The sequence below is a fragment of the Suricata suricatta genome, chromosome 12 (genome assembly GCF_006229205.1).
Source record: "Suricata suricatta isolate VVHF042 chromosome 12, meerkat_22Aug2017_6uvM2_HiC, whole genome shotgun sequence".
NCBI lineage: Eukaryota > Metazoa > Chordata > Mammalia > Carnivora > Herpestidae > Suricata > Suricata suricatta.
Window position 1 is genome coordinate 105,978,452 of NC_043711.1, and position 27,761 is coordinate 106,006,212.

The 27,761-nt window shown below is 50.4% G+C and overlaps 2 protein-coding genes across 2 annotated transcripts in view; both read left to right on the top strand.

Annotated features, from left to right (window-relative positions):
• PRPF6 (pre-mRNA processing factor 6) overlaps window positions 1-27,761 on the top strand; it is a 47,210-nt gene that overhangs the window by 14,855 nt on the left and 4,594 nt on the right. Inside the window, exons 7-17 of the mRNA XM_029916072.1 lie at window positions 826-920; window positions 1,412-1,568; window positions 2,413-2,575; window positions 7,076-7,194; window positions 8,145-8,363; window positions 16,468-16,590; window positions 22,886-23,007; window positions 24,665-24,803; window positions 26,257-26,376; window positions 26,719-26,895; window positions 27,337-27,470. Coding sequence (XP_029771932.1) covers window positions 826-920; window positions 1,412-1,568; window positions 2,413-2,575; window positions 7,076-7,194; window positions 8,145-8,363; window positions 16,468-16,590; window positions 22,886-23,007; window positions 24,665-24,803; window positions 26,257-26,376; window positions 26,719-26,895; window positions 27,337-27,470 — 1,568 coding nt within the window. The remainder of the gene's footprint in view (window positions 1-825; window positions 921-1,411; window positions 1,569-2,412; window positions 2,576-7,075; window positions 7,195-8,144; window positions 8,364-16,467; window positions 16,591-22,885; window positions 23,008-24,664; window positions 24,804-26,256; window positions 26,377-26,718; window positions 26,896-27,336; window positions 27,471-27,761) is intronic.
• Window positions 16,779-17,780, top strand: LOC115273146 (signal recognition particle 14 kDa protein-like). Its single transcript, XM_029916073.1, has one exon. The coding sequence runs from the start codon at window positions 16,916-16,918 to the stop codon at window positions 17,348-17,350; it is 435 nt and encodes a 144-aa protein (XP_029771933.1). The 5' UTR covers window positions 16,779-16,915; the 3' UTR covers window positions 17,351-17,780.

The following is a 27,761-nucleotide window of genomic DNA, read 5'->3' on the forward strand; positions in this document are numbered from 1 at the left end:
AGATTTTTTTTTCTGAGAAACGGCACAAGTGAGTGAGGGGCAGAGAGGGAGAGAGGGAGAGAGGGAGAGAGGGAGGGAGAGAGAGAAAGGAAGAGACGCAGGGCAGAGCTCACTCCAAGGGGGCCTCGAGCTCAGGAACCATGAGATCATGACCTGAGCCAAAGTCAGAAGCTTAATAGACTGAGCTGCCCAGGCACCCGATACTTTGTTTTTAATTTCAGGTTCCTTTTGTTCATTGCTGGTATATGGGAAAGTGATTGACTTTTGTATGTCAACCTTGTATCTGTTTACAACCTTGCTTTAATTGCTTACTAGTTCTGGGAGTTTTTAATGTTGCTTCTTTGGATTTTCTACATAGCCAGTCATCTGCAGACAGAGCCTTATCTTTTCCATTCCAGTCTAGACCACTTTCCTCTTTTTCTTGTCTTGCTGAATTCGCTTAGCACCCTCTGTACACGTCTTTTCTTTTCTTTCTTTCTTTTTTTTTTTGTTATTGTTTATTATGGTAATTTTAAGCTTCGCGGTCAGAGAGAATGGTATAATGAAGGTTTCACTCATTTATAGATAGACCTTTCTTATGTTTAGCTAAGTTCCCCCCGCCCCAGGGCTTTTATGACTTTTTTTTAAATTTTTGTTTTATCTATGTGAGATTCATTTGTGGACATCACAAACTGTAGTTTTGAGTTACGGTTGTTTTCCTACCTTTATAGATTCCATACTCACTGGTGGTCAGGATTGTGAGAGGGGTCCCAGAGACCTCTGGACACTTTGTTTTGGGCGTCTTTGACTCCCTCCAATTCCTGCTTGACTTGTCCTGCCTTGCAGGTGTCAGACTCTGTGAGCGGGCAGACTGTGGTTGACCCCAAAGGCTATCTGACGGATTTAAACTCCATGATTCCGACCCATGGAGGGGACATCAAGTGAGTGCTCTGTGGGATTGGTGGGAAGGAGTGGGACTCAGGTTGCCTAGAACGTTTTGGATTTTATTAGAGAAATATGTGACCAAAATAGAATCTGGACATTCTAAAAAAAATATATGGTGAAGTGGGTTGATTTTTCCCTTTATGTGTTTAAATATGTTGTGGATATTAAATATGTTACAAATAATATTCGAATTTTGTGTGCATGCTGAGCGAGAGGGCACCTTGCTAACTGAGTCCCACGCTTGGACCCTTGACCTCAGTGCCTGCCTGGTGCCTGAAGAGGTGCTCATGGCCTGTTTGCCTGGGTGCTCAGCAGCAGTCTCAGAAGGGCGCTGGTCCGAGTTTTGAGTACGTTCTGTCTCTAGGGACATCACATTCAACGGTTTGCATGCCAGGGAGGCTGACCTATGTTGGTGTCTTCGTTCCGGGCCTGGGCACACCCTCTGCAGTGTGGTGGCCTGACCCTGTGTGCTTTCTGACCCTGGCAGTGACATCAAGAAGGCACGACTGCTCCTCAAGTCTGTCCGGGAGACAAACCCTCATCACCCACCAGCCTGGATCGCATCCGCCCGCCTGGAAGAAGTCACTGGGAAGCTGCAAGTCGCCCGAAACCTCATTATGAAGGGGACGGAGATGTGCCCCAAGGTACGGCCTGGGTTCGGGTTTTCTGGGAACGCTGTGAGATGCCGGCCCCTGAGGGACCTGCAGTGTTTGTGGCATGCAGGGCACGTGTGTGAGAGGGACTTGAGGTAGGATAAACCTTCCTGCTTCTTGGTGCCAGAACTCCACACAGCTGGACAGGCCAGGGGGAGGAGGTAAAAAGTGTGAAAGGGTTTTTTCCTGCTTATTTTCATTTAGCATTTAAGGCTTATCTGCAATTTGTTTAAAGGCAGAATAACCTTAACAAGAAAGCTAAACTGGTCAGCTTTTCCACCTCCCAATGTAAGAGACATAAAGATTAATTCTAACTCTTAGGAGACTCTTCCAGTACTTTTTTGGGAGGTAAAGTGACTAGACAAGCTTTAAAAAGTCCTTTGAGACCCTCTAGGGTACCATACATTTATTGTGCATACTAGGATGGCCTTGGCAGTGAACGATCCCTTCTCTGAATCCTGACCCCAGGACATCAGGCATAAATTAGAACTTCCCAGGCAATCCCACAGTCACCGGCTGGTATATCTCCAGGTCGTCTGTCAATTGACTTATCATCCTGAAGGCAGACTTTTTTCTTTTCTCCTAGTGTTGTATGTTTGCTCCACTTGGTCACAGAGGTGCTGCTGCCACATTCCCAAGCACTGGCACTCTAGGGGGTCTCTGGTGCAGGCATGTGTGAGGCTGAGCTGATGGACTTAGGTTTGGTTGTCAAACCTGGGGCCACAGGTCTAATGAACCCAGTCCCTCCTGTTCCTGAGAGCTTCATGGCTACTGCTGCTCTGTCTCAGCTCATGGCCTGCATGGACACTTACTGCTCTTTTGTTTTGCCTCACAGAGTGAAGATGTCTGGCTAGAAGCAGCCAGGCTGCAGCCGGGGGACACAGCCAAAGCTGTGGTGGCCCAAGCTGTCCGTCATCTCCCTCAGTCTGTCAGGATTTACATCAGAGCAGCAGAGCTGGAAACAGACATTCGCGCAAAGAAGCGGGTTCTCCGCAAAGGTGAGCCTCCCTGGGGCTGCCATCACCAGCGGATGCTTCTGGGGCTGTGACCCATGTGAGGGAAGCGCCGCCTTCTCCACTCCTGGTGCCCGTGTTCCTGGTGCCTGTGTTCTCAGAGAGCAGACTCTTTGCTGCTTTGCTCAGACTTTTGGCAGAAATGGTTAGGGGATGGGTGACATTTTCAGGCCTTTTTCTGGGTTGGGTTGCCTCTGCTCTTGGATCCTCTTAGATTGGTGGGTAGTTTACACTCTGGATGAGGCCCTCAGGTTTAGATCCCACACCTGCCTTTTCCTGTTGTGTGACCTTGAACCCATAAGCAGTCGCTCTGTGGCCCAGGCTTTTCCCATCTGCAAGAACAGTACTCCTTCGGAACCTGCTTCTTAGGGCTCAGTGTGGTGGTTGTGGAAGGCGAGCTGAGCCAGCCCAAAGCAGGCCTCGGGCTGGCAGTCTTCTCCACTGCCAGGAGCCAGACGCCGTGGCAGGTAGTGGCGCGTCATGTGGTTTTAAGGCTGAGCAAACTGGGTGGTCACAGCAGAGCTGTGCATTAATGGAGTCCCTTGCAAGGTCACCTGATAGGACCTATCTTCTCACTTGGTGCTCAAGCAGGGCGGCATGTGCCGTCGGCTTGTGTCACAGTGAACGGTTTGCATGCCAGGGAGGCTGACCACACCCAGGAGTCACTGTCAAGATAGAGCGTGTGTGGTGGGTAGAGCTGTCGTTGCAGAGCCCGTGGTAGGAGCAGTGTCTCTCCCTCCACAGACTGGGACAGGGTTGCCGCTCCTGGTCTCTGTCCAGAGCGGATGTGCAGCACAGGGTTGGTCCGGAGTAAACCTGTCAGTGGCATACTCTACTGGAATTTGGAGTGTGGCTAAAACGAGGCATGTTTTGTAGAATTGAGGGCAGCGTTCAGTGAGAGGTTTCCAGCTCTTGTTTTTAAGGTGGGTGTTTGAGTGAAATGTTGGAGGTGTGTGACATCAGGCCATGTGAGTATTCTCACACACAGTTTCTGACTGTTTATTCTCTGTGTCTGATAGCGGCCAGGCAGAGTGCCCCTTGTGTGTGACCTGACTGCATGTGTCTGGGTGTATTCGAATGCGTTTTCCTCTCTTGGGTCTGGTTTCCTGACTACAGCTTTGCTACCCATTAAATGCTCAGCCGTTCTCTTAAAATGAAGCCAAGAGCAGAAAGTTAGCACCTGTCTTGGTTTATAGAAATCAGCTTTTTTTTAGCCAGAAAAATAGTTCTTTAATGAGAAACATATTAAACTCTGGGTAATTAGCATTATTTATTTAGGAAAGCTCTACTGAATCTTGCCTGCCACAACTGATGATGAATGGTCAGAATGTCTTTGTGGCCACTCCTTGTTCACCGCAAGATTACCTGGATTCATTTCCAGCTGGCTCCAGATTTGGAGAGGGGAGCGGACCCGGGGGGGTCTGCAGAGCAGTGTTGAATGATGGCTTTCCCAGGCCAGGCTGGATCTCGAGGGCAGTGGCTCTCTGGGATTTGCTTCTCTCAGAGAGCTGTGCTAAGGTAGAAGGAACATGGAGTCCTCAAGCTGGCCTGTGCCTCTGCTTCCTGGTCGTGGTCCTGGCCTGCCCCTGTCCTTAGAGTATTTCCAAAAACAGCATCAGTTTTTAGATGCCTGGGGCAGAGCCAGGTGCCGCTCTGTTTAGTTCTTGGTGAAAATCAAGATGAGTTACTTCCATCAGTGCCTTAGGACACCTTGCCAGCCCTTAGTTGCTGGCATGTGAGTTCTGGGTCTCAGTTGAATGCAGCTGACCTTTTAGTCCACTGTTGGGAGGATTTGAACTTGAAATGCTAATCTGACACCTGAGTGACCTTGAGCATGGTGCTTGACCTCTGAGCTGGTGTTCTTGTCTGTTAGGGCACATGTGGGCCTGAGGCTGGGCCGTTGGCTGCTTTTTGCCAACTCAGCTCTTCGTGACGTGCAGTTAGTACAGTCATATAGAAGTGGAGTTAATTTACACCAAAACCATATATTGTGGCACATAAGTCATGGCAGCCTCCAGTGGCCGTCATTGTCGGGTCATCGTGAGCACAGGGATAGCAACTGAGTGTCCTCCCTGCAGGACCACGGCTGGAGATCATGTTGGCCTCTGTGTGGTCCCATCTTCTGCTTGCGGGCATATCTACTTCAGACTGCTCTTATACACCAGGGCTCCCCTTCTACACCAGCTTGCCATAGAGTCTCCACATGGTAGCTGGCCTCTGGGAAGAGCTGTGGCAAAGCTGGACCGGCCAACAGTAGCGGGCTTTAACTTTAGTTCTGTGGGCTGCTGATGAGATAGTAGTGGAGGAATTCCCACTGTCTCTCAAAAAGTAATCTTGGGTGTCGTACCCATCTGTTGGTGAAGGAAATGACCCTGTAAGTTCAGTCCCACTGGAAAGTTGAGACTGAATGATGAAATTTACTTCCACTGGTCTGTAGTGTAACATGGAGAAGGAAATCAGGGGCAAAGTAGCTAATGTGTGCCTGCAGGATTAGCGGGTGTAGTTCTATGTCCTCATGTCTCTGGCTGGTCACTTGGCTAGAGGTTAGGACTTTCTTCTTCCAATGCTTGTGCCCTCTGCTAGCACCTTACCTGGTCAGGGTACTTTCCTGGACCAATGACTCAAACTGTCACTCCTGAAGAGTCTAAATCCTCAGTGGTGGTTTCTTGGGCCACCACACTTCCATTAACTCACTCTTGGAAATGGGAATACTAAGCCAGGCCTTAGCACTCTCTGGGCTCTGGTCATGGGGCTTTCCTCCCCGAGTACACTGTGTAACGCAGTCTCCCCTTGGAGATCAGCGGTCCCCTCTCCAGCCAGGGCTGGTGCACTGGCCTCAGAGGGCTCAGCTTTCAGTGCGGTAGAGCTGTGGCCATGAAACCTCCCAACGACACGGTTCACAGGTGTGGAAGCGGGAACCAGGCTCTCCCAGTGGGTAGTGACCTGTAGTCTGGGGAGCTGCTTGGATGTCACTACTTCCTGGACGTGTGTTTTGACTGTGTGAGAAGCACCCTTGTAGGTGGTTGCAGCCTATGATGCTGAGGTCTGTTGCTTTGGGCTGTTTCTCCCAGCCATGCTCGAAATGCTCAGTAGTATCCCACTGTTCTGCTGGGCCTTTGCTCCATATGATGGGAATGTGGTAAGGCCAGGGAATCCCACATTCTGAGCTCTTTGCTGCATGTTTTTCGCTGTGAAGTAAGTTTCTTGAGTGTGTGGTGGTTGTGTGGTACTGGCAGAGCTCTGTAGGCAGGGAAGGCAAATCCAACTCAGAAGGAACCAGCCCCTGCCCCTCCTGATGGAATGGGTCCAGATACTGGTCTAATCCAGGGTCTGGCTAGGGAATGTTCCCTATGATGGGACTCAGCTCAGCAGCGGGCATTGTCAGGTCACCGTTGGGAGGGATTCTGTGAACCCCGAACGGCCCTCTGTGATCCTGCTCCATGGCACTGGTACACAGCCCCTTGGATTGGGTGGGGGCCGTGCGTCCCCTGAAGTGGGGCCTGCTAGTTGCTGCTGCCAGTGAGGGAGGCTCACCGTCTCATGTCCTGGCTTCATTCAGGGGCCCCAGAAGGCCCCAGTCTGTGCCCTGATTTCAAATGAGAAATTTTGTAGGTCTGTAGATTCTGCACCATTAAATCTTAGGTCTCTTTTCCACAAGTGTGGCCCATGTGTTTCCAAGAAACAAGAGCCCATTTGGGGAGCTGCCTTCGAGGTGCTCGGGTGTCCTGCTCTGCTGTTCTTTGTCAGCCCACCCCTGCCAGGGGCCGACTAGAGGGCCTGGCCTCACGCTCCCCCAGTGCTCACGCGGCCAGGCTCTGTGTTGGTCTGCCTTGTGTTTTGGACTTTCGGATAAGTTGCATATGAAGAAAGGGTTCTGTTGCTTAAACGAAGGTTTGGAAGTTTCAGGACTATACAGAGATGTAGCCTCTTCTGGGGGTCTGTCCCCCTTCTCTGATGTCACTACATATGCTCCTGCCCATGGGCCACCAAAGGAGCCTACCTGCTGCAGGGCCAGTGTTCCGTCAGTGCACGTCACCCCTCCCAGGCCAGGAAAGAGCCCACGGGCCGCCGGCCCTCAGATGCACGCCATCCTGGAGAGACATGCATCCCAGGGCCGCTTCTCTTTTCTCTTCCCCTGACTTCTGCTCACTCACACACAACCTGCCTGACCAGCCCTTCGTGCGTGGGCGATTGCCTTCTTGTGGTTCTTAACACTGGTATTCAAGCATGAGTGGGAGCAGATGGTGCACAGCTCCCTGTGCCCCCCCCTCAGTCTTCTGCTGTGTCCTGGACTTGCTTGTGACCGAAGATGTTCTGCCCTGGGCTTGGCTGTGTCTGCCCCAGACTCCGGAGAACCCATATAAAGGCTGCTCTGTGATCCTGGCCACCAAGGGAGGCATCCTTTGGTCCTGCTGGCGGCAGCGCTCCCTGTGACATGAGCACCCTGCCTCTCTGTGACCTGATTTCTTATCTGACCTTTCTCAGCCCTTGAACATGTTCCAAACTCGGTTCGCTTGTGGAAGGCGGCCGTTGAACTGGAAGAGCCCGAAGATGCTAGAATCATGCTTAGCCGAGCTGTGGAGTGCTGCCCCACCAGCGTGGAGGTGAGTCCGCCAGGCTCTGCCTGAGCCCAAGTGCAGCGTCTGGAAGTGGCATCCACTGAGCATTGAGCTGTGATTTCTGGGGCCATAAGGCAGCGTGAAAACACACAAGGCCACCTGGTAACACAACTGCCAGGAGGAACGGCCGGCGTAGCCATGGTCATTTGTGCTCCTAAAAGAAGTGCAGAATGGAATCTTGGCTCGGCTCTGGCCGCTACTGAGAATTCTGTTTTGAGCCCTCTTTTGCAGGGGCCAGTCCTTCTAATTCAGCTCAGAGTTTGTAAACGGGACAGAACAGCGGCGGATGGTGGAAAATACTGATAGAATTTCCTCTCAGCTTAGCATGAGAGGCTCATTGCCCCAAAGCTAGTTGGGTTTCTTTAGTTTCAAACATTCTGGTTCACAGTATTCTGTGCAGTGATTTTTAGTGGTGTTTTTATGATACCTAACATGTCCTTAATTATCCTAAGGGGTATTGTGAAATTCTCCAAAGAAAGTTAATCTTTACTTGTATAGAAGTAGATAGAGCCCGTGCACATCTTTGGTGATGAACTACTGCAGAAGGAGCAGCCGGGACGCGCGCCCCCAGAAGGCTGAGCACCCGGACGTCCTCTGTGGCGTCGGCGGTCGTGTCCTGCTCGTCTTCGGTGCCGCACCCGCAATGAGTCTGGCACACCGTGTGCGTTTACCTGGTGTTTGAAACGTGTGACTGAGAATCTGTCACCTTCTCATGTTTCCAGAGCCCCTTGATAAGTCAGAAACATAACTGAACAGTTAATCAGATCAGGGAAAAGTGTCGCCGTACACGTTCCTGGGCTCTATTTAATGGATCCTTGAGAGCTGTTTGAAAGAATTTGGTGGAAGGGCTGTGCCTGTTAAGGCTGGCTCACCGTCTGACCTGGCGAGCTGCCCTGAACACTGTCCCCTTGCTTGCTGGTATTCTCTCCATACAGCTCTGGCTTGCTCTGGCGAGGCTAGAGACCTATGAAAACGCCCGCAAGGTCTTAAATAAGGCCCGTGAGAATATCCCTACTGACCGGCACATCTGGATCACGGCTGCCAAGCTGGAGGAAGCCAACGGGAACACTCAGATGGTGGAGAAGATCATTGACCGAGCCATCACCTCACTGCGGGCTAACGGTGTGGAGATCAACCGTGAGCAGTGGATCCAGGTGAGGTCAGCAGGTTGGACCCCCCACTGTAAGCCGGTGTCACGCTGTCTGCTTTAAAAATGCATGTTGGCTCAGTCAGTCATCTGGCTTCGGCTCCGGTCATGATCCCGTGGTTCGTGAGTTCGAGCCCCGAATCGGACTCTGTGCCAACAGCTCACAGCCCGTTTCGGGTCCTCTCTACCCCTCTCTCCCTCTCCCCCTCCCCCTCCCCTGCTCTCCTTCTCTCTCTCATAAATAAATACACATTAAGAAAATAAGTAAAAATAAAAATGCATGTTGGGGGGTGCCTGGGTGACTCAGTCAAACCAAGGTCTGACCCTTGGTTTCGGCTCAGGACGTGATCTCACAGTTCGTGAGTTCAAGCCTTGCCTCGGGCTCTGTGTTGACAGTGGGATTTTCTCTCTCCCCCTCTCTCTGCCCCTTCCCTGCTTGCCCACAAGGTCCTAAATAAGGCCCGTGAGAACATCCCTACTGTTGCATGCACTCCCTGCTTGCATGCACTCTTTCTCTCTCTCTCAAAATAAACTTAAAAAAAAAAAGGAAAAGCGCGTTGGAGTCTCTCCTGGGGTAGGGACTGCTGGATGGTAACTGAGGGTCCTCATGCTGGCGGGGGGCGCAGGCATGTATGGCTTTTCCTTGTGTAATTGCAACCAAGGTTTTTATAGAGGTGACACTGAATACATCTTGGGGTTGGATGCTCTGAAGCACTTTCTGCGTATGGAGGAGGAGAAATAACACGATCCAAAGAGAATGGTAGGCCTGTAGCTAGTGACGTCTCTGAAGATCTTCTGACCCAGCCACCAGGACAGGTGACCTCTTCTGCCTTCCACTTCCACCACGTGAACTCTGCGGGCAAGAACTGTCCATCTCCTGGGGACCCTGCCTGTAGTGGAGTCAGCCTAGGGGAGGGTGCTTCTTTACAGTGATCTGCTCCTCCCCTCCACCTCCAAGGGCCCTACATAGCAAGCCCTCCTGCTTCACCTACTGCCCTTGGCATTGGAAGATGGTCTCAGACCTCCTGCACCTTCCTTCTTGTGTTCCTGCTGCCACAGGTCTGATTACCATTCTTGGATTAGCTCCCGTTGTCTGCCCTGAGGTGTCCCAGGGTAGCCGGGGGGCATCTCCCCTCCTGAGGAGGGTGCCTCAAGTGGTGCTGCCCTATTCCCCAGGGACCCCTCTTGGCCAGTAGTAGCTCTGTCCTTCTGTGGGTGTTATGCCACATGGCCCCCTGTGTGTTTGGGCCAAAAAAAAAAAAATTTTTTTTTTTTTTAAATCTTGGATTTAAAAAATCGCACATGTTCCTCTAAAATTTAACCATTGAGATTCAGCCCCTTTATTTCTTTAGTGTTTTTGGCCACGTTGTTACTTTTTGATGCCTCATTCCTTTGTGTAGATCCACATTTTCAACTGTGTCTTCTTCCTTCTGCCTAAAGAACTGTAGCAGTTTATTACTTAAATTCTTCCAGCTTTTACATGTCTGGGAACTATATTTTTTAAAAAGATTTTTTATAACATTTATTTATTTTTGAGAGACAGAGACAGTGTGATTAGGGAATGAGGAGAGAGAGAGAGAGGGAGACACAGAATCTGAAGCAGGCTCCAGGCTCTGACCTGTCGGCACAGAGCCCGCGGGGCTCGAACCCACAAACTGTGAGATCATGACCTGAGCCGAAGTCGGACGCTTAACCGACTGAGCCACCCAGGTGCCCCAACTGTATATTTTTTAAAACATTTTATTTATTTTTTAGAGACAGTGTGATCAGGGGAGGGGCAGAGAGAGAGAGAGAGAGAGGGAGACACAGAATGTGAAGCAGGCTCCAGGCTCTGAGCTGTCAGCACAGAGCCCGATGTGGGGCTCGAACCCACAAACTGAGATCATGACCTGAGCCAAAGTCAGATCTTAACCAACTAAGCCACCCAGGGGCCCCTGGAAACTCTATTTGATCTTTGTTTTTGAAAGCTGTTTTCCCTAGGTATAGAATTTAGTTGACAATCTTGTTCCGCAGTACTTTAGAGATACAACTTTACTGTCTTCTCTTGTTATTTCCCATAAGAAATCTGTCATCTCATCTTTGTTCCTTCATACGTACTGTTTTTTCTTTTTAAAACAATTAACAACTTAAAAAAATTTTTTTTAAATGTTTATTTATTTTTGAGAGAGAGAGCGAGAGCAAGAACAGGAAAGGGGCAGAGAGAGGGAGACACAGAATCTGAAGCAGGCTCCAGGCTCCAAGCTATCAGCACAGAGCCCAACATGAGGCTTGAACTTACGAACTGTGAGATCATGACCTGAGCTGAACTTGGATGCTTAACCAACTCACTGAGCCACCGAGGCACCCCAAAAAATTAATGACATTTTTTAAAATTTCTAAATTAAAAAAATTTCCAGATGCTTTTAAGACTTTTTTATTTTTTTTCTAAATCTTTTAATGTTGATTTATTATCTTGAGAGAGAAAGAGAGGAAGACACAGAATCTGAAGCAAGCTCCAGGCTCTGAGCTGTCAGCACAGAGCCCAAGATGGTGCTCAAACTCACAGATCTTGAGATCATGATCTGAGCCAAAGTCAGATGCTTAACAAGCTGAGCCATTCAGGTGCCTCAAGACTTTTTTCTTTTTTTTAAATATATATTTTTAAGTGTTTATTCATTTTTTGAGAGACAGAGTGAGAGCATGAGTGGAGGAGGGGCAGAGAGAGAGAGAGAGGGAGCATGAGCAGGGGAAGGGGCAGAGAGAGAGGGAGACACAGAATCTGAAGCAGGCTCCAGGCTCTCAGTACAGAGCCTGATGAAGGGCTCAAACTTAGAAGCTGTGACCTAAGCTGAAGTCAGATGCTTAACTGACTGAGCCACCCAGGTGCCCCTGAGTTAGCTCTTATATTTAGATCTATGATCCATCTGAGTTTGGTTGTGGGTGTGGTATGAGGGAAGGGTTTAACTTCATTCTCCGTGTGCATGGCCAGTGATCATCACTGTAAGAGTTTATTTCTGATCTAAGTCCTGTTCCTTGGGCTGTATATCTTTTGCTAGCATTGTGCTATTCTGATTACTGTAGCTTTGTAGAAAGCTTTGAGATCAGGAAGTATATGAGTCCTTTGTCATCTACAAGATTATTTTAGGTGTGCTTGATTCTTTGTGTTTCCATATAAATTTTTAGATCAACTTGTTAGTTCCCGCAAAAAAGAAACTTGGACCAGCTGGGATTTTGATGGGGTGTCATGGGACCTGCAGACCGCCTTGGGGGCTGTTAATACCCTGACAGTATTGTGTCTTCTGCTCCGTGAACATGGGCCGTCTTTCCATTTATTTAGGTCTTCAGCTCTTTCAGCGGTAGTTCAGTGTATTAGTATTGTACTTCTTTGTTTTATTCCAAATGTTTTGTTATTTTTGATGCTGTTATAAGTGGAATTTTCATGTCATTTTCAGGTAGTTCATTGTTGGTGTATAGAAATACAATAGGTTTCTGAATATTGAGCTTATATGACCTTGCGGAAATAATTTATTAAATTATAATAGATTCAGTGGATTCAATGAATTCTGTAGGGTTTTGTGTTTTTTTTTGTATATGAGATCATGCTATCTGCTTATATAATTTTACTTCTCCCCCCCCCCCCCCCCACTTTTTGGATGCCTGTTATTTCTTGTCTAATTGCCCTGGTTAGAACCTGTAGTGAAATGTTGACTAGAAGTGGGGAAAGCCAACATCTTTGTCTTGCTCTTGGTCTTAGGGGGAAGTATCTAGGTTCTCCTGTGGTGTCAGCTCTGTAGCTCATTGATGTCCTAGTTATATTTTAAAGAATTTTTCTTCTTTTCTTTCCATTTCATTTTGGATCACTTGTACAGCTTTGCCCTCAGGGTATTCTGTAACATCTGACCTGCTGTTTATCTCACCTAGGGGATTTTCCACTTCGATCTTGTAGTTTTAATTTCTGTGAATTTAATTTTGGTTTTTTAAAAATGTCTTTCATGGGGCACCTGGGTAGCTCAGTCAAGTAAGCCTCCAACTTCGGCCCAGGTCATGATCTCATGGTTCGTGAGTTTGAGCCCCGTGTCGGGCTCTGTGCGGACAGCACAGAGCCTGGAGCCTGCTTCAGATTCCGTGTCTCCCTCTGTTTCTTTCTCTCTGCTCTCCCTCCCTTGCTCATGCTCTGTCTCTCTCTCAAAAATAAATAAACTTAAAAAAAATTTTTTTAAACACTTGGAAAAAAATGTCTTTCACATCTGTGCCTTTTTTTTTTTTTTTTTGAGAGAGTACACGTGAGTCAGGGAGGGGCAGAGAAGGAGAGAGAGAATCCTAGGTAGGCTCCACATTCAGTGTAGAGCCTAATGTAGGGCTCAATCCCACAATCCTGGGATCACGATTTGAGCTGCAATCAAGAGTCAGACCCTCAACCAACAGAGCCACCTAGGAGCCCCTGTGCCCCTCTACCTGGTATTTCGAACGCACGGACTCAGTGATAATGACTGTTTCAGTGCCCTTGTCTCCTGACTCTGACATCTTTGTCAGTTTGGGATTGATTTTGATAGATATGTTTCTTCTTATTACAAGTTGCATTTTCTTGTTTCTTTGCACAGCTTTGACTTGTTGCCAGAGACTGCGAATTCCCCCTTGCTGGGTGCTGGGCATTTTTGCATTCCTGTGTGTATTCTAGGCTTTCCTTTCAGAAGCTGGTGCTCTGGTCCTTTGGATCTTTCTTCCAATGCTTTGCTAGGTTGGACCCCAGCAATAATGGGTTTGGGATAGTTCAGGGCTAATCCTGCGAGACCTCTCTGTGCACTGTGCCCAGTGGCCTGTGTCTCTTGGAGGTTTCCAGGCTGGCCAGTGGAAAGAGGCACTGCTCCTGGCCCCATGTGAGCTCTGAGGAGTGCTCGAACCATTTTTGGATGGTTCTTTCCAAACACTCATGCTTTGTTTAGTGCTCAGTGAAGACTCCCAGGCGGCCCTCTGCAGAGCACACTGCCAGGGTTGTCTCTCTGCTGCATTTTTCTTCTCTTGTGCTTGGTCCTGTGTATCGCATGCTCCTTGATTTTCTAGGGCTCAGCACAGCCTCCTCCAGCATTCCCACCGGGGTCCTCCTTCCTGCACTGTAGCCTGGAAACTCCAGGCAGTGAGCTGAACTGAAATGGGGCTCCCCTTGACTGCTTCTGCACCTCAGTCCTCACAGCCCTTTGTTACCTGTGTCCAGTGTCTCAACAACCATTGCTTCACAAATGTCTGGGGTTCTGGGTGTCTGGGGACCGGCTCTGTCAGCAGTGTCTCTTTGGTCCTCTGAGGGCTGTTTGGAGGCTGATTGTGTGGCCGGCAGGGCTTACCGCCCCAGCTCTCCGAGTGCCCTGTGCCTCCAGAAATGCCCGCCCACGTTGGTTCCCATTCCTAAAACTCCCTTTTGGGGCACACGGTCAGTGAGTCCGCTGCTTCTGCCAGCTTGCATTTCAATCTTGTCGGGGATTACTGCAAGAGGTGACAGTGGGTGTCCTGTCCCCTTGCTGGTCCTCAGACCAGCCTCCTGCAGGCCCTCCGTTAAGACACTGCCATCGTACATTAAAATATCCAGTCCAAGCTAGAAGGTTTTTAAACTCGCCTCAAAATTCGGGGCACCTGGGCGGCTCAGTCAGTTAAGTGTCAGACTCTTGATTTCAGCTCAGGTCATGACCTCACAGTTCATGAGTTCGAGCCCAATGTTGGGCTCTGTGCTGGCAGCTTGGAGCCTGCTTGGGATTCTCTCTCTCCTGTCTGCCTCTCTACCCCTCCCCTGCTCATGCTCTCTTTCTTTCTCTCTCAAAAATAAACATTTAAAAATAAATAAATAAATAAATAATAATAAACTTTCCTCAAAATTTGTGTTTTACTACTATTTGCCTTTATTAGAATGTGATGAAAAGGATCTGAAAGCACACTAGGTTTACCTTGGTCTTTTTAAGGTTAATACATAAAACATATTTTTGTGGTATCCTGCAAAGAGTGTTGCAACTTGGAAGTGTTTTGCCTTCTGAGCAAGTCCCCGTTGATTGAATACCAGTCTCTGCTAAACGAATTTTATCCTTGCCTTCTTACTTCCTTACTTCCCATTCTTTGTGGAACGCCATCCAGGCCCTGACCCCCTGGCTCTGCTGCAGACCTCGGGAGCTTCTGTGACAGGCCCAGCTCAGCCAGCCCGTGCCCTTGAACCCTGTCCGCGTATGCTCACGTGCGTGGTTTTCCTTCTGTCATGCTGGTGCCACTTCCCCCTCTTTGCTGGTTTCCCTTCTCTTCTTGTCTAAGTCGCTTGTGGGTTTGGCCCTCAGCCCCTTTTCTTAGCCTTATCTGTGCTTCTATGAGGTCTCCTCTCACTGCATTGCCAGCCACGAATGGCGCATCATGCCAGGAACCCCCAAATGTGGACTCTGCTCTGGGTGCCCCCCACATCCTAGATCATACCCTTGGTGCCCTACCTCCCCCCAGGACATGGGACAGCATCAGGGCCTGATCCATCCAGGATGCGTCTCCTGGTTTACCCACAGAATCTGCTAGTCCTCGGCCTTGCCCACCCCCGTATGAAGCACTACCACCTACGCCTGGCGAGTCAGTGCCGACTTTTTTCTCACACCCCGTGTCTGGCCAGCAGTTTGGATCTACCTTCCCATTTGTCTCTGGCCCTGGTGCACCTTGTCACCCGATTGCGGCCACCCTTGGCCAGACCACAGCCTCCCCTGGACATGGCTGTACGTCCCAATGTATTTCTCTGCTGATGCTCCACACAATGATCAGGGCTGTCCATTTAAAATAAGACCGATTATGTGACTCATTCTCTAGTTTAAAAACCTCTGATGCCTGTCTGCCCCACAGCAGTAAAACCCAAAGCTCTGGCCGTGGCCTGCAAGGCCCTGAGGTGCGAGCTGAGGTCTGCACTGAGGTCCTGGCCGAGGTCCCGGCCACGATGCTTCCTTGCTCATCACTGGCCTTCTTACCGTGCCTTGTCCTTGGGTCTTTGCCATTGCTCTGTTGTCTGCTCCGATGCTTGTAGGGTCCCCACGGGCTCGAGTGGGGCTGCTGCGCCCATTTCACATGCAGATCCCTCCAGGATTGCCCCTGCTCGGCATGCCAGCCAGCCTCCGGCTTCTCAGCAGTACATGTCCCCATGCCCTCTGTTGCCCTGATCAGTTACCATGAGTCTCTTTCAGTGGATAGAGTAGAGTGGTTTCTGCCGCTTTCTGTTGCTTGGAGTTCCCAGCATGTGGGTGGTTTGCACAAACAGGATTGTATTTGCAAGATGAATTACGTACTTTTTATTTTGGTGGAGAACGTGGAGTTGCCCTCTGGAGGACTGTCCACGTGCGTTCCTCAGCCGTGTGCAAACACCGGTGTCCCCAGCTTTGCCGCGCGGATGTGCCGCCGCACATCGTGGTGGTGCTGATGCAATCCGTATAAAACGGTACTTAAAATAGCTTAATGAGTGTTTAAAAAATAAGCATGGCTTCTCTTTTTATGTTCTTTGTGGCATTTCTCTGTTGTGTTGTTGGTCCTTCCCTAATTGATGTGCGAGAGACTTCAGTGACACATTTCTGCATCTCATGCTGTAGAACTGTGACTGTCTTTTCTCCACACAACCTGAAACCTGAGTGCTTCCGTGGGTCAGCCTGCTGCCTGCCTCACGGAGCACACGGTGACTGGTCCTTCCCCTGGGTTCCCACCCCCACGCTCTGCCTGTTGTGGTTAGAGTATTTCTTCCTTTGGTCCATTTTGAATCCTGAGTTTTAGACCAACAGATACAAATGTCTGTGAGCTCATCTTGGTTTTTACTACTTCAGAAGTTTGTTCCATGTAGAACCTCATGTGACCACTGAGCTGTCTCCTACAGCACTGTGTACGTAGAGCTGCTCACGCAATGTTTGTCAGTGCGTAGATGCGGCCTCGTTAAGTCTTGGGGATTTGTCAAGCATTCATCTGCTGGGTGGCAGGGAGGGGTCCCTCAGCCAGGCGGGCTGCTGCGGGGCCCGACGGTCATCAGAGCCTTGTGTGCGCGCCACACCGGAGATGGAGAGCCTCTCCGGCCTCTTCGTGTAGGAGCAGTGTGCCCCTGTCAGGCACCTGCAGCTCTGGACTATAGTTCTGTGTCCCTCCTGCAGGATGCTGAGGAGTGTGACAAGGCTGGGAGTGTGGCCACCTGCCAGGCCGTCATGCGTGCTGTGATTGGCATCGGGATTGAAGAGGAAGACCGGAAGCACACCTGGATGGAAGATGCTGACAGTGTGAGTATCTGCAAGGAACTGGGCTGTGACGTGAAAGTCTTTTTGATCTGCTCATTCTTTTTTAAAGTTTATTTATTTTGAGAGTGAGAGCGAGAGCATGCATGAGCTGGGAGGGTCGGAGAGAGAGGAGACAGAGTCCCAGGCAGGCTCCACACTGTCATCACAGAGCCCAACACGGGGCTCGAACCCACAAACCTGCAAGATCATGACCTGAGCTGAGCTCAGGATTCTCAAGAGTCAAAGCCACCCAGGTACCCCTGATCTGATTTTTAAACATAGTTGTAGTGGGGCCTTACGCTGACGCAGGGGAGCTAGCGGCGCCAGAATGGTGCTGCTGGAGAGCGAGCAGTTCCTGACGGAGCTGCCCAGACTCTTCCAGAAGTGCCGGTTGTCAGGCAGCATGTTCATCACCTTGAAGAAGTGTGATGGTCGAATGAAACGCATTCCAAGGAAAGGTTCTGTGGAGGGCTTTGAGCCCTCCGACAACAAGTGTCTGTTAAGGGCTGCTGATGGGAAAAAGCAGATCAGCACCGTGGTGAGCTCCAAAGAAGTGAACACGTTTCAGATGGCTTATTCAAACCTATTGAGAGCTAACATGGACGGGCTGAAGAAGAGGGACAAAAAGAGCAAGAGTAAGAAGAGCAAAGCAGCACAGTGGAGGGCACCAGGTTTCCTGCTTTCACCAGCTGACCGCCGAACTACGATTTTTCCTTTGGGTTTTACTTTTGGCTGCAGAGCCAGGTTCCTGGTTCCCTTCTGATAGCTTTTCCTGGGAGGTTAGGGTCATTTTGGGTGGAGGAAGAGCTGCGGTGTTTACAGGGCAGCTGTAGGAAGCCAAGTTTCTCTGAGAATTGGCTAATTGGTATATGCCGGGATTATAAAGTCTCCGTAGCTCTCTGTGTGAAGAACAATGGATCATTAAACTTATATTTATCTGCAAAAAAAAAAGTTGTAGCTGTAAGGGGTACAGATTTCCCTTAACCCAGCTTTGCCTGGAGAGCCCGCCTTGCAGACCTCCTGATCTGCAGCGCTCTGTGCTGCGTGGGCTGCCTGTGTGATGTGGGCCCAGAGGCGGCCCAGAGTGGGAGGTTTCTTTCATAAATTGCACTTCAGAAAAACGTTTTGCATACAAAGCTTTTGCCTACTTTGAAATTATTTTCTTTTTATTAAAAAATTTTTTTTTAATTCTTTATTTCATTTTTTTTCTGTTTTATTTATTTTTGATACAGAGAGAGACAGAGCATGAGAGGGGGAGGGGCAGAGAGAGAAGGAGACACAGAACCAGAAGCAGGTTCCAGGCTCTGAGCTAGTTGTCAGCACAGAGCCCGACGCGGGGCTCAAACTCACGAACGTGAGATCTGACCTGCGCTGAAGTCGGAGGCTTAACCGAATGAGTCACCCAGGCACCCCTCTTTATTTCATTTTTGAGAGAGAGACAGAGAGACAGAGTGCGAGCAGGGGAGGAACAGAGAGAAGGGAGACACCGAATCCAAAGACAGACTCCAGGCTCTGAGCTGTCAGCACAGAGCCTGATGCAGGGCCTGAACCTATGAACCGCGACATCATGACCTGAGCTGAAGTCAAGACGCTCAACCATCTGAGCCACCCAGACACCCCTGAAATTATTTTCTTGGAATCAAAGAGAAGAGAGCATGGGATCAAAATCGATATGTATTTTACGTATTCAATGCCTTAAAGGTGGCTCTCTCTTTTTTTTTAGCTTCTTATTTTGTAATAATTTTTGATTTACAGATCTCGCAAACTATACGAAGATTCCCCCCGAATTTGACCATTTCACACTTGCCGTTCCCATTCCACGCACTCGCACACACACACGCACACCCCTTACTGTGCCTTCTGAATACTTGAGAGTAAATTGTGGATGTTGCGGCCCCTTTCCTCTAAGTACTGCAGTGTTTCTTTCTTTCTTTCTTTTTTTTTTTTTTTTTTTACAGCAAGACTGCTTTATTAGTCAATACAAATACATACAAGTGTATCTCATTATACTGTAGTATATATTTATGAAATTACAACATATTTATAATAGCATTCAGAATTGCAAAAATAAAAACAAAACAGGATAGATCCAACACAAGGTATGTAAGATACAGGACTTTTACACCCACGAAAGCACACATATACCCAGATGTGAAAATTTAAAAAAAATATCTATGTAATACTATCAAAATAAGTTCCAGGTAAATTATACTTCTGTATTAGTTTTCTGTTGTTGCTAAAACAATTAACACACTAAGTGGCTTAAAAACAATATGAATTTATTAATTCATATATCTGCAAGTCAGACATCCAAGACTGCATATGTTATGGAGGATCTAGGAGAAAATATGTTTTCTTGCTTTCCCCCGTTTCTGTGGCCCTCCTGAATTCCTTGGCTCAGGGCTCCTCATTACTCCAGCCTTCCTTCTGTTTTCACATACCCTTCTCTGACTCTTGATTTTTGTTTTCCTTTACAAAGGGCACTGTGATTATACTGGTCCCAACTGAATAATCCTGGCTAATAATCCAGCCTAATCTACCTATCTCAAAGATGATGTTTTCTTACACAATCACAGCATAACTATCAAAATCAGGAAATAATGTTGATACAGTGCTATTATGTAACTTGCAGACCTGTCCAAATTTCACCAGCTGCCTCCGTAAGTGTTCTGTTAGCAGAAGGAAAAACCTGGCTGGGTTCTGATGCAGTGGCTGCCCCGGGTCACATCCTCAGGTTTCCGTGGCCCCAATAGTCTGGAGGAGGCTTTGGTCTGTCTTGTGTTTCAGGAGTCTGACTTCAGTCACGACAGGCTAGTGGTTTTGTGGCGCCCCCTTGATTTGGGTCTCCGTGATGTTTCCCCACGATCGGGTAGTGTGTGTCTTGTGGGGAGGTACTCTGAGATTAAACGTCCTGTTTCTTGCCAAACTTTGACCTGCTAGTTTGCCGACGCATTAATGATGGCCTGTATCAGTTACTACTGTGGTGTCTGCCAAATGGTGCTTTTCTTTTCTCTTCTTTTCCTTTTCTTTTCTTTTTTAATGTTTAGTTTTGAGAAAGAGAGTAAGAGTGTGAGGGGCAGAGAGACCAGGAGATAGAATCCAAAGCAGGCTCCAGGCTCTGAGGTGTCTTCACAGAGCCTGACCTGTGGCTTGAACTCATAAACTGTGAGATCATGACCTGAGCTGAAGTTGGACACTTAACCAACTAAGCTACCCAGGTGCCCCTTAATTTTTTTTTTTTTAAATATTTAAGAGAGAGGGAGGGAGAGAGAGCCCGAGTTGTGGCGGACAGAAAGAGGGAGACAGAATTCGAAGCAGGCTCCAGGCTCTGAACTGTCCTCACAGAACCTGATGTGGAGCTTGAACCCATGAACTGTGAGATCATCACCCGAGCTGAAGTCAGCTGCTCAATTGACTAAGCCACCCTGGCACCAAATAGTGTTTTTCTAAATATCATTTCTTCTGTATTTTATTAGAGTTTATTAGTTGGAATTCTACAGTAATGAGCTTTCCCCTTCCCTTACTCATGTGGGTATTTGTTTCTTCCTGTTTGGAGAGACTAAGGATTCCCTACTCCCTTCTGGGGGATTAGAGCCCCTGATGGCGTCGCCAGCCTGGAGTTCATATCACCTCCGCAGCCCCACTGGCTCTGTGACGCAGGGCACAGGTGCTGGCTGCGCCGTGTACTTCCAGGGGCCTGTGGCCTGCAGATGGCCTCGTGCACACCAAATATACCTTGGTTCTTTAGGTGAATCAAGACACAGGCCAACCATGAATATTTTTAAAAGCTTTTCATTATATAACATTTAAGACACAAAGAAGTATAAAGAAGAACAAATACACTCAGTCTCTGTATCAGAAGGAAATTCCTAAATAGGCAAAAGAATCCTAGTTCCTTGTTGTTGTAGCCCCTTTTTATTCTGAATGTGGGCTTAAACACTTCTTTTTATTTCCCTTATTGCTTGGACAGCATGGGAGGCCAGGTGAGGGGAGGGGGAGCAGTGGGGGGCGGACATTGCCCTGTGGATGGCAGATCGTGGGAGGAGAAACCCATGAACCATTTCAGATTTTCTTTTTCCTTTTTGTTGTCTCTTGCACGTGTACTGGAGCAAGCAGGCTGTCTTTCACAAAGCTGTGCAATTCTGGAGTAAGAGCTGAAGTCTCTGTGCTCAGAAGAGTGGAGTGTTTTCCTAATACTCCCACCCCTCAGGGCCCGGGCTGGCCCACCCACACCTGAGAACCCCCCCCCCCCCCCCCCCCCCCCCCCCCCCCCCCCCCCCCCCCCGCCGGGCTGTCACTTGATCCTGTGGGGCCATGAATGCCCAAAAGTCTTTGTCACTGGCCTCTAAGACCTTGGTCAAAAGTCACAGAGTGGAGTACAGACCAGTTGGTATGGGGTCTGCTCCTCATTGGCATCCTCTCTCCCTCTCAGTCGCTACGGGTCAGGACACGCCCAGGGCGGGGACCTTCCTGATTTCTGTGGTGCTCTGTCAGATTGAGGCCATGTGACCAAGGAGGAACCCAGTTTGGACCCAGAGGCCTTAGCTGCATCCCTATTCCTTTAACTCCTCCACACCCGTTTCCACATTCATGCAGCCGGGGGCTTGCTAGCAATTCTTTTGGAGAAGGCAGCTGTCAGTCTGGGAAGTGGCCTTGGGTGGCTCAGAGGCTGTGAGGCTGCCTATCTGGTTCCATCCATGCCATTTTGATGATCATTGTTGCAAAACTGTGTTTCCAACACAGTGTCTGGTGGCTTTTCACTCACCTCAAGATACAAAGCCCTTTCTTGGTACAAGAACACCGCCCGTGTGTACAGAGTGTGGAGGGTGGCGTGTTTTCCCTCAGGTGGCCGGCGAGCATCTGGTGTTGAGTGTGCTGGGCACCGGCCTTTCTCCTGTGTCAGCCTGTTCCAGCGAGCGTCCCTGGCTCATGGCCATCTCAAGAGGATCACCACAGAGTGACTGGCTTTCTTGTGTTGTTTGATTCTAACCAGGGAATAAAGTCTTTACTTTTTTTTGTAATTTTTCAATATTTATTTTTGAAAGACCGAGCATGAGTGGGGGAGGGGCAGAGAGAGAGGGAGACCTAGAACCCGAAGCAGGCTCCAGGTTCTGCGTTGTCAGCACAGAGCCTGATTCGGGGCTCAAAGCCACGAACCGTGAGATCATGACCTGAGCCAATGTCAGATGCCTAACTGACTGAGCCCCCCAGGCGCCCCTAAAGTCATTCTTGAATAAGGGAGAAAAACATCCAAAGAAAGTAGCAAGTGTTTTTTTCTTTTTCAATTTTTTTTTATGTCTTTATTTTGAGAGACCAAGAGCAAGCAGGGGAGGGGTGGAGAGAGAGGGAGACACAGAATCTGAAGCCGGCTTCAGGCTCTGAGCTGTCAGCACAGAGCCCGACACGGGGCTCCAGTGCATGGATTGTGAGATAATGGCCTGAGCCGAAGTTGGACTCCCAGTCGCCCCAAAAGTAGCAAGTGTTTATGGAAGTTCTGTTTGAGTGAATGGGTTCTTTCTTTCTCTTTTATAAGCTGCATTTTTTTTTAAGAAGGAAAGCTGTTTGTTTTTTTAAGTTTGTTTATCTTTGAGAGACAGTGCTTGCTCTCTGTGGGGGAGGGACAAAGAGGGAGGGGTGGAGAGAGAGAGAGAGAGAGAGAGTGTCCCAAGCAGGCTTCGCACTGTGAGCATGGAGCCCAAACATGGAACTCAATCTCATGTACTTATGAGATGATCTGAGCCAAAATCAGGAGTCAGACTCTTAACCAACTGAGCCAGTCAGGTGCCCCGTAAGCTATATATTTTTTTTTATGGTAAAATACACATATTATAAAGTTTGCTATTCTAGGCACTTGGAGGCGTGCGGCTCCATGGCATCTAGCACACTCTTGGTGTTGTTTGGCCATCACTGCAGTCTTGACTCCAGAATTTTTCTGTCCTCTGCGTCAGAGCCCACATCCTTTGACAGCCATTCAGGTGGATAGATACTTTCTCTTCTTTGTATTCACCTGTGTTTTCCAGGTTTCTAATGAGTATAGCTTTTATAATGGAAAATATGTACTACGCTTCAGTTTTAGAAAGGAGCCTGCACCAGCTCCTGCCGTTTGCTGGGGGCCGGCAGACCGCCCCTGCCAGCTTCTGTGTGTTTCATTTCCCATCCTCCTGGGCTTTCCCTCTCCCAGATTGTGTTTCTCATTTGGGCCAACCCATTGTGTGACTCTGAGCAGATGGGCCATCACACCTCCTGCTCTGAGGCCAGGGCTGGGCTGCCCACTCTCGTCTTTATCTCGCTGCTCTAGTGTGTGGCCCACAATGCCCTGGAGTGTGCGCGAGCTATCTATGCCTACGCCCTGCAAGTGTTTCCCAGCAAGAAGAGTGTGTGGCTGCGAGCTGCGTACTTCGAGAAGAACCACGGCACCAGGTATGTAGTCGGGCCCCAAGTGCGTGGTGTTACTCTCCACCCCTGGGTGCTCATGGACCCTCTGACTCCAGAGTGGGCAGAGCCGAATGTAAACCTCCCGTCCCCACAGGTGGGCAAGGGCCTAAATTTGAGATCCAGTCCTCAGCGATGAGGGACAGAATCTTCTACCACACCTGAGACTTTGAGATCTGTCTTTATGGCTCTTTCTGTGATAGATAGGATTATCACTCTTTTATAGGTTAGAAATGGAGAAGCTGAGAGCAGCTCAGTGCAGAAGTGCCTGCAGCTGAGCTGGCGGACGCCTGGCGGCCTAGGAGTGCCGGGGCGGGGCTCTAAGGCTCCTCATCTGTGCCAGCGGTGCTTTAGCCGTGTGGGCGGTGCGGCATCTGGGCCCAGGCAGGCATGGTTTTCATTTAGGCTCTGCTGACTTTGGGTTTAGGCTAGTTTTTGTGCTCCGAGGAGGTCCTTGACAATTTTCTCTAATTGTATTCTTTAATTGAAAAAACCTTTTGGGTCCGTCTTATTGGCTGTAACTGCTGATTAAATTAGGTGTTGCAATTTCTGGCGTTCAAGGGGTGCCTGCATCAGGCTCATGTCATTGTGCGCTCTCTGCCCAGGCCCTCTGCTGCTCTTTCCTGTGCTCAGGCGGGGTACAGGGGGCAGGCCTTGCTGATTTCCCGCAGGGCTTTTGCTGGGAGCATCGAGCCCCTTTCTCTTACCTTTCCTGGCATTGTCGAATCTCGTGGTCAGGGTATCTTCCCATGTGTGTTGCTGAGGCTTTTGGCTCCTCCCCTCTCTCCCCATCTCATTTAATGTTTTAGAGTGGACTACTTTGAGATGACCGTGCTGGCTCACCCTGCACAACTTCACCTGTGACAGTCCCAAGTCTGGAGCTGGGCCTCTCATGCTGGGTGTGGTTTGTGGCCGTGCCTCACTGGCACTGCTGCTCTTGAGCCCTGGGTGCGGGGCAGCCTCCCTCCCGGGCCCTTCCTGTCCGGCTGACTTGTGGCATGGAATGGCAAGAGGAGGTGGAGCCCTCGGGGTCTGGGGTCCTGGCTCTGGGGTCATCTGGGAAGCATGCTGCAGACTCTCTAGGGCTTCAGTCCACACAGAGCGGGTCCTTCGTCTTGCTGCCGAGGCCCAGAGGGGCATTTGTGCCAGGTGGTGCACCAGAGGGTTGGTAGCCGCCTGACAGTTGGGCCTTGCCACCTGATAACCCATGCTGGTGATATTCTCGCTCTGTAGTGACTAAAATAAGTTTCTTCCAATAAGACCATTTCTCTGGATGCCAGAGAACAGATTCGGGGTCATAATCTTTATCGGCGGATCTGTGGTTAAAGATGAAAAGAGCTCTCCTGTCACCCAGACTGTGAAGTTATCACTCCCCTCAGGACACACGGCTATGAAAGGGTCCCTTGAGAAGTTCTTCCATCAGGCTCAGCTGTTTAACAATGCGTGCTTTGTAGCACCCTCTTCAGTAGTTGATTTTTAGAACCTTTATGAAGAGAAAAGATTTCCCCACACTCTCCCCATCGTAAAATCCAGTAAATCATTTATAGCGCCGAACTTTGGAGCAGTAACTGTCTTTTCAGCACCCATGCTGAGGCTGTGAGCACCCTGCATGCTCTGGTGGTGACTGTGGGCCTCTGTCTTCCAGGGAATCCCTGGAAGCACTCTTGCAGAGGGCTGTGGCCCATTGCCCCAAAGCGGAGGTGCTGTGGCTTATGGGCGCCAAGTCCAAGTGGCTGGCAGGGGATGTGCCCGCAGCGAGGAGCATCCTGGCTCTGGCCTTCCAGGTGGGTTGAGGGATCAGCTGGGCTGCCAGGGAGCATGTGCACTTGAACCCCCACCTCAGTGCCTGTCGAGGCCTGAGGGCTCCAGAGTGCATGGGCCCTTGAGCCCTCCCCCTGCTCACTGACAGGAGCTGACCTGAGAGAGGAAATGTGTGTTGGTCAGGGTGCACCAGACTCGGCTGCTCTATGGGCAGCCGGCGTCCTGAGGGGGCCCAAGAGTAGGAGAATGGCCAGCTGGTGGACCTGCCACTTCGTCGTGGCCATTCAGAGTAACCTCAGGCCGGATATTCCAGAACATAGAGCACAGTGCGGACAGGCGACATTCCCCAGGCGAGCAGAGCAGGAGCCAGACCCCACCATTCCCCCACAGGAGAGCACATGTGAGAACTCCATTTTTCAGTCCCTGTTAGAGCACAGGATGTGCACGGGGGCCACTCACGGGCCTCCTGGTGCTACTGGCCCCTCACGGTGGGTGGAGTTACACCCAGCCACAGCCAGCCCGGCTTCTCTGGGCCGGTGGGGTGGCCCGGGCAGCGTGGGGCTGGCGGTCTGCAGCACAGTGTGTGTGTTGAACGTTTGTTCCCGCAGAGCTAACCCGCGGTGTTAGCTAGTTCTGGGAAGCGTACAATACAGTGATCCAACACCTCCGCACGTTTTCAGTGCTTGTAGCATCCATTTTTATAAACTGTTGAGTGCTATGTAAACGTCAGCCTGTTGTTGCGACCCTGACTGGCATAATTAAGTTTGTCCCTCCCTGAGTAAATGTCAGGAGAGAAGCCTGGCCTGTGTCTGGCATTTTGCTTTTAACGGTCCATTGGAGGACAGCGACATGTTCAGGACGCTGCTTCTGTCTGAGTCATCATAGCATTCTCCCGCCATCTGCCTGGGCACTGCTGCCAGTCACTCTGGGGCTGTTTCTGAGGTCTGTGATGCAGCCAGGCGAGTGCGACCAGTGGGTAGCTGTGCTTTCAGAGGCCGTGAGGGTACCACCCATGAGTCTGCTAGATTCTGGCTTGTACGTGGCCCAGTCCTAGCCCTTGGGAGCTTTCCACACCATCAGTGATGCCCTGAGCATCCTTTTTTCCTGCTCAGATGGACGCATTCAGAGGGCCAGTCCCTTGTTGCCAGGCCTGGGAATAGGGGCGGATACGGCACATCCACATGGGCTGGGTGTGAATGAGCCATCCTGGCTTTGAGAGGCCACTCGGGCTTAGGGTGGATTCTGGAGAAGAAGGCTCTTGCTGTTGCCTGAGTGCCTAGGAAACAGGGTGGCTTCTCTTCAGGTCGGTCAGCACTCTTGGGCCGGACCCTGCTTTGTCATCTGTTAGCCCTGAAAACGCTTGGATCAGACCGCCCCGCAGCAGAGTGAGGCCCGGCCCGGTGCCCAGGCTGGCTGCTCTTGATTAAGTGTAATCTAGTCCTGGCCACTTTGTTCTGGTCCCGTCTCTCCCTCCAGGCCAACCCCAACAGCGAGGAGATCTGGCTGGCCGCGGTGAAGCTGGAATCCGAGAACAACGAGTACGAGCGGGCCCGGCGGCTGCTGGCCAAGGCGCGGAGCAGTGCACCCACCGCCCGGGTGAGCAGGGCGCCCAGGCCCTGGCGGGTGCCCGGGGCCTGCGGTGTCCAGAAGGTGTGAGGTGCCGACTTAAGGCCGTGGTACTCTAGGCTTACTGAGTCATACTTGACTTTGAGATGTGCTTGTGTATTTAGACACCCACCTCATTCCAAAGAATGTGAAACAGCTCACTAAAGTCCCTAAAACACAGCAGGATGAATGACATTTAAGGGGAGCTGTGGTGTAAAGCGTGTATCGTGGAGGGGCCGTCCTTCCAGGGCCCGGTGCTGGCGGTCGCCGTGTCGTCCAGACAGGGGGTTGGGGTGGGGGCAGGGGCTGCTTGACAGCGTGTCTGCCTCGCAGGTGTTCATGAAATCCGTGAAGCTGGAGTGGGTGCTGGGGAACATCGCGGCCGCCCAGGAGCTGTGTGAGGAGGCCCTGAAGCACTACGAGGACTTCCCTAAGCTCTGGATGATGAAGGGACAGATCGAGGAGCAGGAGGAGCTGATGGAGAAGGCTCGAGAAGCCTACAATCAGGGGGTGAGCCAGCGCCCCTGGCTGCAGCTAAGAGCTCAGCCCTGTAGACCGAACACCCAGCCTCGGGGTGTCATTATGCCTCGCCGTGCACGGGAGTTGGAGGCCTTGCAGTCAGTGACTCGCTTGGGCCCCAGCTGGTAGCGTGGTGGCAGGATCAGACCCTGGTCCCCTCACTCAGACCTGTGCTTTCCTTCCACAGAGCTGTGTGCACCACACTCAGACAAGTGTGGGTTACAGCACGGCTAACCTTCAGGTGGCCGTGGGTGCACAGCCATGTAGGAAACACACATGCACTTTGTGCGTGCTTTACACACCCTTACCTGAAACGGGCAGGTGTCTGTGGACACAGACATCCCTGATTCCTGGCTGAGGAGACTGCCACAGCTGTCACAGCCCCTTCGTGACACCAGCTAAGCCCTCTCCTACTTATCTTTGTTGTTGCAGTTGAAGAAGTGTCCCCACTCCACCCCTCTATGGCTTTTGCTTTCTCGGCTAGAAGAAAAGGTTGGGCAGCTGACCCGAGCTCGGGCCATTTTGGAGAAGTCTCGCCTGAAGAACCCGAAGAACCCCGGCCTGTGGTGAGTCCTGGTGGATGTGGCTCGCCCCCCGGAGGGGCTTTCCTCACTCAGCACTTGTGCAGAGTCATTTGTGCAGCATTTCCAGCTCAGGCTCTGTGAGAAGGGTGGCAGGTGCTGGATATAAGGAAGCAGGCTCCCTGTCTCGGGCGGGTCCTGCTTAGACGCTCAGATGGGCTCCCGCTTGTAGATAGGCCTGCACATAGTGGGGCGTAGTTTCATCTGTGCTCCGGTAGAAGGCGCCCAGGGGAGCCGGGAGCTAACGGTGGGGGGTCAGGGATGGATGAAGCTGAG